The sequence below is a fragment of the Engraulis encrasicolus genome, chromosome 16 (genome assembly GCF_034702125.1).
Source record: "Engraulis encrasicolus isolate BLACKSEA-1 chromosome 16, IST_EnEncr_1.0, whole genome shotgun sequence".
Classification (NCBI taxonomy): domain Eukaryota; kingdom Metazoa; phylum Chordata; class Actinopteri; order Clupeiformes; family Engraulidae; genus Engraulis; species Engraulis encrasicolus.
Genome location: NC_085872.1, coordinates 38,072,924 through 38,082,923, shown reverse-complemented (window position 1 = coordinate 38,082,923; position 10,000 = coordinate 38,072,924). Strand labels below are relative to the sequence as shown.

The following is a 10,000-nucleotide window of genomic DNA, read 5'->3' as shown; positions in this document are numbered from 1 at the left end:
ACATCCATGTACATTTGGGCAAAGGCACTCGTTCTCTCAACCACTCAACCTCCCCTCGGTTCATCATCACACACTTTTATCACTCAATTAAAAAAAAATAAAAAAAAATCAGCCATTTATTATTGTGCCTGATCCCAGGCTAAGACAGAGACTAATCCTGGACCCCATTTCTCAAAAGCATCGTTGCTAACCAGTTAGCAACTTAGTAAGTTGCCAATGGGAAAATGCATTGCAACTACTGTAAGTAAGTTGCTAACTTAGTCAGCAACGACACTGTCGAGAAACGCATCCCTGGTGACTTGATCGCACTTGCGTTTGTGCCTGACACTCTTTGTTAAAGCTTTTTCGTAATTCAGTCCTACTAGCCTACATGCACACATAGTAGTAGGACAGCAAATACAAATACATCAGGGGGCTGGAATCCAACCCCTCCCTCCCACACAAAATTCCACCCATACAAAAAAAAAAAACACACACAAACTAAAACTTGCATCATAGAACTAACGTATATAATAACACATCTCAAACAGACACATTTCCACAACCTTTGAAACAGGAGAAATCATTTGAACGTTAAAGGAAAGAGTAGTAACTGAAGGGTATTATTAGTACCCCTCTCCCCTCCCCCAACAGCTGGTGAATCTCGGCTGTGATGACAGCCCCCAATGAAAGATGTACCAACCCCTCTCACGTGCATACTGTACACTGCACTGCAGGATGTAAGCACACACCACACGTGGTCCGTCTGTCTCCAGGGTCTAAATACCTCAACATCGTCTGTGTGTGAATGTTTGTGTGTGTGTGTGTGTGTGTGTGTGTGTGTGTGTGTGTGTGTGTGTGTGTGCGTGCGTGCGTGCGTGTGAAAGATCCTCTGAGACTCTGAAGCTCCAACATTTCCGTGCGCCGTGCCAGGAGCATTCCTGTCCCTATCTGTGGATGACGATGGAGACGGAGGGGTGGGGGTGGTGGGGGGGGGGGGGGGCGTAGGGGGTGGAGGGGGGGGTGTGTGTGTAGGGTGGGGTTGGTGGCTGCCTGGCATCTGAGCTAAACTGGGTTAATTATGGCTTCAACTCCATCATGGTGCTCATCTGCCAGTGATATTCTCTCTCTCTCTCTCTCTCTCTCTCTCTCTCTCTCTCTCTCTCCCTCTCTCCAGCCAGGCCCTCCTGACATTCCTACTGGCCAGAGAGTAAATACAGATGAGAGCACTTTCACATCTGCCAGTATGCAGTTGGGTTTGGAGGTGGCCTTTTTACACCACCCCTGATCGTTCTTAGCAGTCACCCAAGACACACACACACACACACACACACACACACACACACACACACACACACACACACACACACACACACACACACACACACACACACACACATTACACACAAACAGACAGTGTTGCCAAAAGAAAATCAGCCAAAGTTGCTATTGGCTTGCTGAAAAGACGCTAGATGACGTCATGGCGTTATGTATGACGTCACAGCGTCACGCACGGCGCGCTGATCTACAAAAAACTTGCCCCAATGCCTTCGTCCACAGTAGAAATGGGCGGAGCTAGCTACTTTTTAGAGATCAGAGCTAATCTGCAGCCCTGCTTAACCGTGGGAAATGCTTCTGACAGCGGCGCAGAGTCAGAATTAAGTGGAAAGAACTATGAATTTGTCACTGAAAATGCGCGTTTTTAAAAGTCGCCAGATGCAATAAAAAGTCGCTGAAGACGCTAGATGAGGTTTTTCGTCGCCAGGGCCGTAAAAAAGTCGCTAAATCTAGCGACAAAGTCGCTAATTTGGCAACACTGCACACAGACAGACCGATGTGTACACATGCAGTGTCTGAGAATCAGAAGTTAACTGGAAAAGGTAAGGACTTTCTACGTTTCTTCAATCATAACATTTTAAAAAATAAAATAAAAGAAAGCAATCGCGCATTTGTTTGTTTCCCATCCATACAAGTGCATAACTGGGGCTCTCATTGACTGAAGGAAAATCAGAAAGGCACAATCGGCAATACAAAGGAAATAAAAGAAATACACTTATTAAATACAAAACAAAAACATGGTTTCACAGCAATACAAAATTCCATTCCAGCCTCATCATCGATGTACAGGTACAGGACATTTACTGACCGTTATGGATTTAACGCATTCAATCCTCACTAGCACGCAACCAACCTCACCATCACTCGAACCCCCCACCAGCACTAAGGAACTATTGAGCACTAGACTCGATACATGTATGCAAGGACGTCGCCCGCTACCGCACACACACACACAGTTTAGGCATCTCTGCAGTGTGAAACAGTATCAATACTGTGATGCATTTCTCGAAAGCATAGTTGTTAGCCAGTTAGCAACTAGCATAGTTGTCAATGTGAAATTGCATTAGAAACAACAAAGTAGCTAGCGTAGTTAGCAACTATGGTTTCGAGAAGCGCACCCCTGTTCAAAGATGAGCAGAAGATATCAAAGGCCTTTGAGTCAGACAAAGGCCTTGGACCTGTAGTTACAATTCCGTGCGTAACGGTTTTATTTTATTTTTTAACTAAATGAGTTGCCATGCAGGTTGACTACAAACAATTTGCAAGGCTTCAAAAGTCAGAATCAAAATAGGATAAAAACTGTTCTTGTGCAGGAACTTAAGCATTAAGCTGTGTTTGTACGGTACTTAAAAGTTAGTTGTGTACAAAGTAGCCTTTTGTCTTCTCAGTATATTGCACGTATATAATTGCGCATGAAATTCTGTATATTAATTTCTGTTTAATATTTGCGCATGTAATTCTGCATTATAATATGCGCTTTATAGTTGCGCACGCAATTTTGTATAATCATTTATGTGTTTCAAAGATTGCTAGGATGACAGAGAGCCTGCCCCGTGTGTGGTCTCACATATGCTCAACTACAGAAAGAACTACTGTACTGTAAAATAACTCACCCCCCCCATCTACCCTTCACACGACACTACCATCAGTACATACACACACACACATCATCATCATCTATACATGTATACCAGAACTCTTTATGCTACATGTCGTAAAACAGCTTACAAAAAACATAACTTAAGATATAAAAAATGAATCAAATCAACACGTATTTCACAATATGAGGGCAAAAACACAATGACAAGAAAGACAAGGGAAGTGTAAAAAGACCTGATATAGTGATCGACAAATAGGAAGCCACATTTAAAAAAATAAAACACACCAGAACCGAACAGAACAGTGCCATGAAGGAACCTGCTATCAGAACTGCACAAGAACTCATGAGAACCCATCAGAACCCACAAGAACTCATCGGAACTCAACAGAACCTGGTTCCGGCGTTACTGCTTTGACCAGGAAACCCGAGGAGGAGGAGGAGGAGGAGGAGGAAAGAGATGAGGAAAGAAAGTCATCCCTTACTGCTCGGGCTGTTCAGCAGAACAGATCTTTTTCCCACCCGGATCGTGATGGTGATAAGTTTCTTGGTGCTTGTTTCAGTCCCGGGCTCCGAGGAAAAGTGACCTCTGACCTCCACTGAAAGGTGTGGTGTGGCGAGGTGTGTACTCTAACACAGGTCAGTGGCACTCAGGCCGCTCACACACACACACACACTCGCAAACACACACACGTCAGCCACATCAATATAGGACAGAGAAAGCCATCAGCTAAGAACATAAAAACTGTAAATAAAGGAGTTCCGAAGGAGCTCGCTGGAAAAAAGAAGGTGTGTCTTTGTATTACAATTCTGTGGCTTTTGTTTTTTTCTATGTACATGTACATGGGTCCTATAGTGTATCCACAAGTGCTTGTGTGTATGTGTAAATATGTGGGTCCTTTATTATTTTACAATTATGTGGGTCCGTTGTTATTGTACTTGTGATGCGTGTGTGCTTGTGTGTGTGTGTGTGTGTGTGTGTGTGTGTGTGTGTGTGTGTGTGTGTGTGTGTGTGTGTGTGTGTGTGTGTGTGTGTGTGTGTGTGTTTATGTCATTCCTATGTCATTTTTATGTGTTCATGTAAGTCGGCAAGTAGTGTGCCTCTGTCTACAAGTGTGTGTACAGTATGTATGTCAGTGCATGTGTATGTGTATGTATGCATGCATGTGTGTGTGTGTGCACTGTGCACGCATCGGTCTCTAGTGTGCCCGTCAGGGCCGAAGGGACTTTGGAGGGTCGTTGTAGCGGTGGATGGTGACGCAGCCGTGGTAGGAGATGGGCCGGGGCATGGCGGCCACCCCGGTGATGATGCCGGACGCCGGGTCGTAGCACAGGATGCTGTCCGTGGCCTCACCCGTCTCGCCGCGGCCGCCCAGGATGAAGATCCTACCGTTACACACAGACATGCCGCAACTCTCCTGCACGAGAGGGAGATGAGGAGGAGAGAGGTGGATGGAGAGAGAGATGCAGAGATATGCAGAGACAAAGAGATAGAGAGAGACAGAGACAGAGACAGAGAGAGAGACAGAGACAGAGACAGAGAGAGAGAGAGAGAGAGAGAAAGAGAGAGAGAGAGAGGGTTAAACTCACTAGGAAAAAACACTTTACAATTCACACTCTTTACAATGTCCTCAATATGATGATCACAATTCTTAATTCACAATTCATATCACAATATTCTTGCCCTAACTCCACAAAAACAAGCCAGAATTAATAGATGAGGGTGTAACATAGTAAAATCAAACAGCTATCAAACAGCTTCTTAGGCAGAGCTCTGCACTCTCTGAGTGCATTTCTAGTTTAATTTTGACTTTAGTTACACAATAACTGTCTTCTGTGATAAGGAGAGCTGAGAGGATCCAAAGAAATTCAGCATGGTCACGATAATTGAGTACAACACAGGACCGAAACAAACAAACTACTATGTCAGAGCGTATGTGACATATCACTGCTCATTGACAATTGGCTACAAGCCATTATCAGCTCTATCAAGAGCTGATGATGTCATGTGGGGTATGGCCAGGTCAGTGAATGCCAAAGACCTTTGGTCAGTGCGTATGCATGGGTTTTCTGTTTGTAAACAATCCCTGTCTGCATGCAACCTCTGATTGTTGGAAACTGTTGTCACTCAAAAAAACGTGCTCAGGTGGTTGGCTGCTTACCATGTTACCCCTCCTCACATTGTGAATGTTTGTCACCGGGAAACTTATCTATACGTGTAAACATGTGTCTCGGGTGTGGACATGGGTTGTAGGGGGCTTCGGGATGTTTCTAGAGATTGCTGAAGGTAGCGTGTGTGTGTGTGCGTGTGTGCCTGCGTGTGCGTGTGTGTGTGTGTGTGTATGTGTGTGTGTGCGTGCCTCACCAGCTTGCTGAAGGTGCTGGCCACGTGCATCCAGTAGTCCTGGATGGGGTCGTAGCAGTAGATGGCCTTGGTCAGACCCCCCGCCACGTAGATGAGGTTGTTGAGGGAGACGGCAGTGATGCAGCGCTTAGCGATGGGGATGCTGGCCCTTAGCAACCAGGTGTCTGTCTCGGGGTCATAGCACTGGACCTAGGGTGGGGGTAGGAGCCAGGGGTGGGGAGATGGAGAGGAGTTCTGTCAGTCTTTAAAGGAGCACTGTGTAGGATTGCGGCCAGAGTAGGTATTGCAACTATGATCACTGTAACTGTACAAATTTAACCTTTTCGTGAATATTTACTAAATAACAAACTAATGTTTACTAGTACGACAAAATTCATAATTGCGGACCATGGAGAAAATCACACTTTTCATGTATGAGAAGTGCAATTTTCCCAGTCATAATGAATACTTGGAATTTGATGGTGGTGGTAAGTATTCATGGAAAAGGTAACATTGCTGAATGGGCAGCATGAATTCTGGAAATAAACAACAAAAAATATTTCACAGTGCACCTTTAAATAGCACAGTCATCTGAGTGTCCTTTCAAACACGTACTGTAACCTTCACCAAAACAAGGCTCGCTGGAGTGGAAACATTTGGAGCTAGAACATTAGCAGCTGTTGTTATTATTACATTGCTTTTTTATTTCTAAATTTGTTTCAGTTCCTTATGCGTTGTGATACTGGCAAACGAGACATGGCAATGCACATTGCGACACTCACTGGAGGCGGCAGCTTGGATTAAAACTGAGAACTGAAACCCTATGCGTGCACTGGCTGCTCTACTGTAGTCTGTATCGACTCAATTATATGGGCTCAAATATTTCAGCAGAAGAATGCCCAAGGCATTTGAGCAATGCAGACACCCTGTGTCAGATAGATTTACAGGCTTTACTCTGAGGCAGAGTCTCCATTGGCTAATTGGCAGCGTTTGAAGTGCAGAAGGCTGAAACGAAGATCTCTTAAAGGGGTATGCCACTATTTGGGAGCTTAATACAGTTAAAATCGTTGGTTGTTGTTTATAAAGGTGGTAAAGTGCTTTATTTTTCATGTTAAGCGTTGTCCTGCTTTAAGACAAGTTAAAAGAGGGAATATGTCGCTAAGCTAGTGAAAGTCAATGGATCCGTGTAGCATTGTAGCATGCTACACGGATCCATTGACTTTCATTAGCTTAGCGACATGCTCCCTCTTTTAACTTGTCTTAAAGCAAGACAACGGCTTACATGAACAATAAGACACTTTACCACCTTTATAAACCCCAGCCAACGATTTTAACTGTATTAAGCCCCAAAATAGTGGCATACCCCCTTTAAAGCGATACTGTACCATTTCTGTAAAATAAGCTCATTTTACACCTCCCATTGAGTTAAATAATAGAGTTTTACTTTTCTTCTGTTCTTTTAGCCGTTCTCAAAGTCTGATGATGTTACTTCTGGTTTCAAGCTAGCAATTATCATTGAATGCTAAAGGTCCAGTTAGCTGCTAGCTGGACCAATAAGATAAATGCTAGGCTGGAGGTACAGGAGAAAGGTTCAGTGGGCTTTCCAGAAATGGCGCAGCATCGCTTGAAAGCAACAGTCAAACGTTTTCCTCTACAGTTGCCACTCAGGTCGGAAACAGAGTTCAGTTCAGTACATTTTACTTTATTGGTACACGTAGGTTAACTGGTTTTGAACAGACTCAGACTGTTCAACAGCAAACTTGGCAAGAGGATTATTATAGCCCAAGGTAAGGCAGCACGGTAAAGAGGGTAAGAAAGCAAATCCAGCAATGCAATTACTATTATAGAGTTATGTTTCTTTTTAGTTTGGCTCCCCCTCTCCTATGCTCGGTAATTTGATTGTGTTGGTTAACGGTTGGTAGCATCAGCGGTAGGCCAGGTGCTCTGTAACATGAGGAGGTCAGTCTCCGTGGGGATGAGGGATGGAAAACAACAAGGAAAACCACCTTATCCCTCCTGACCACCTGTGACTATAACACACCTGTCGCTCAGGTGGAGCTGAAACACGCACGTACGCATGCACGCATATACACACACAAATACACACACACACACACACACACACACACACACACACACACACACACACACACACACACACACACACACACACACACACACACACACACACACACACACACACACGTACACACACACACGGGTGCACACACACACACACACACACACACACACACACACACACACACACACACACACACACACACACACACACACACACACACACACACACACACACTGCCAGGAAAACAAAGATTTACATGTATATTCACTTCTTTTCAGGGAATCTCTTAACCAAGAATCTGTGAATTTGCTGTTAAGACTGTACTGCTGACTAAGACTGGCCTTACTGTTAACGGTGGTCACACACACACACACACACACACACACACACACACACACACACACACACACACACACACACACACACACACACACACACACACACACACACACACACACACACACACTAAACGCTTTGAAGTGCAAAAGCCATAAGGCACATTTCAAAAGACAGCAGATGGTCGAACAAAAAAGAAAGAAAGAAAGAAAGAAAGAAAGAAAAAACTGTACTCAACATGTGTGCCATTATCAATGTTTGTTCAATTCTATATCGTGCCTGACAGCCCATTTGAGGCCGGCCCTTTTGTTGGGAGTCAGCGAACGTGTGTGTTGACCTATATTTACTTTTTTAAGAGCGCCACACGTGATGTTGAGTGATCCACATTATCGGAGGATTGCACAATCACTACACCACCATAAAGGGACATAGCTACTAGCTTAAGTAAGTCACAGTGAGTGCGCCAACAGATCTCAACAAAGAGGGCCTTCTTCTTTACATGCCTGCGGGCAAATTACTTCCAGTCCCTGCAAAAAGCTCTTAGGATATCCTCAAGACATGAGAGCCATGAATCTATGTGTATTATGGTTCCAAAACCTGATGAAAGGTTTGTAGAAATGGTTATATAAATATAACCATATACATGTATCTTTCACTTTATTTAGCTATGATTTCTCATCAGGGTTGTCTAACAGGGACGACCAACCATTTTCTTCACCCTTACGCTTGTACTTTGGTATCAACCAAGAGTAATGGTCTCTTCAGCGATCAGCTGACGCCATGGTAGCAGCCGACTACGTCTCACTGGATAATGATTAAGTTCAATCAGCTGATCTTATCGGAGCTAAGCAAACACATCTGTGGCAATCTCTAATCAGCTGGCTGGTATGGGGTAAACACAGAGCCCTGATATATCCATTCACACTGTAGAGCAGATGTATGCAGCCACTAGGGCTGTAACGATATTTTATCAAACTGAGAAATCATGATACTCAGAGTCACGATACTGAATCGCGATACAAGGAGGCAGTATCGTGATACGCCCTTTCAAAGTTTTGTTATATTATCCATTAGTCTAGAAAACAACCTTGTGATTTGATGTGCTAGTGTTTCCAAGCTTCAATGGAGATACATTTCAGAAATCGTGGGGTGTATCGAACCGTAGGTCAAAAATCGTGATACAAACCGAATCGTGAGTTGAGTGTATCGTTTACAGCCCTAGCAGCCACACAAGCAGACCCTGTCTAAATGTACATGGATAAAGACATACGTTTGGTTTGTTTGGGACTTTTGTTTACACGTAAACAGTGCTTTAGTTCCCTAAAACAGTTATTTATAAAAGAGCTAGAGTTTTAAGTGGAGATTTCCGCAGCGCATCTCACATGACCACAGTGCTTTTTCTAATCCATGTGCCGTGTTTATATGTAAACAGATAAAAATATCTGTTTTTGAAAATATCTGGATATGCATGTGTAACCAAGGTCTCATATGTGCCCTCCCAGGTCGCGGTGGCTCTACAGTATATGGTTATGATAATTGCTCTAGTTACTATGAAACAGTTCACAAATGTCATGCCAATATTTTATCTCTTTAGTACTTTCCTGATCAATTTACTGGAACAGAGAAAAAAGCAACAAAAAGACAAAAGCAAACTCTGTCAGCCAATCACAAAAAGCCTGCCCATACTGCCCATACAGTAGCTAAGAAGACAGACAGCGTGATGGTCCAATGACTGACCTTGTCTGAGCAGTTGTAGTCGTCGGGCCCGCCCCCTATGACGAAGAGCTTGCCGACGCAGCTGGCGGTGGCCGGGGAGCTGACGGCTTCTTTCATGGGCGCCACCTCGGTCCAGCGGTTGGAGAAGGAGTCGTAGCACTCCACACTGCTCAGGCGGCACTGCCCGTCGTACCCGCCTACCGCATACACCTGCAGGGGCACACAAGAAGGCAGGAACAAGTCAGTGGAAGTACACTGTAAAAAAAACACAATGTTAATTAAACTTTTAGAGAGTTGATTTAACATCTTTTATAGTGTATTTGGTCCCAGAGTACTTAGAGATGAATTAATGCTGCATTTTTCAGTGTCCGTAAAAGCTCAGGCAGCAATGCCCATGCACCTGTGCACGCACTCCCAGACACAGACACAGACTGAAAAACAGACAGACAGATGGATGGAGACACAGACAGATGGACAGAGATAAAAACAAAATACAGTCATTGTCGATAAGGAACGAAGAAAGGCATGACGAGGAAAATGCAGCCAGTCAGATTTCTTTGGTTACACAGAAATATTCACCTGAAGGCACCATGCACATACAAACAGC

General features: G+C 44.1%; 1 protein-coding gene across 1 annotated transcript in view; it reads right to left on the bottom strand.

Moving 5' to 3' along the window:
• klhl24a (kelch-like family member 24a) overlaps window positions 1-10,000 on the bottom strand; it is a 37,267-nt gene that overhangs the window by 474 nt on the left and 26,793 nt on the right. The window contains exons 5-7 of the mRNA XM_063219564.1: window positions 9,415-9,603; window positions 5,280-5,468; window positions 1-4,332 (exon numbers count right to left, since the gene is read on the bottom strand). The exon at window positions 1-4,332 is cut by the window's left edge and continues 474 nt beyond it. Of these exons, the coding sequence (XP_063075634.1) occupies window positions 4,126-4,332; window positions 5,280-5,468; window positions 9,415-9,603 (585 nt within the window). The 3' untranslated portion in view covers window positions 1-4,125. The remainder of the gene's footprint in view (window positions 4,333-5,279; window positions 5,469-9,414; window positions 9,604-10,000) is intronic.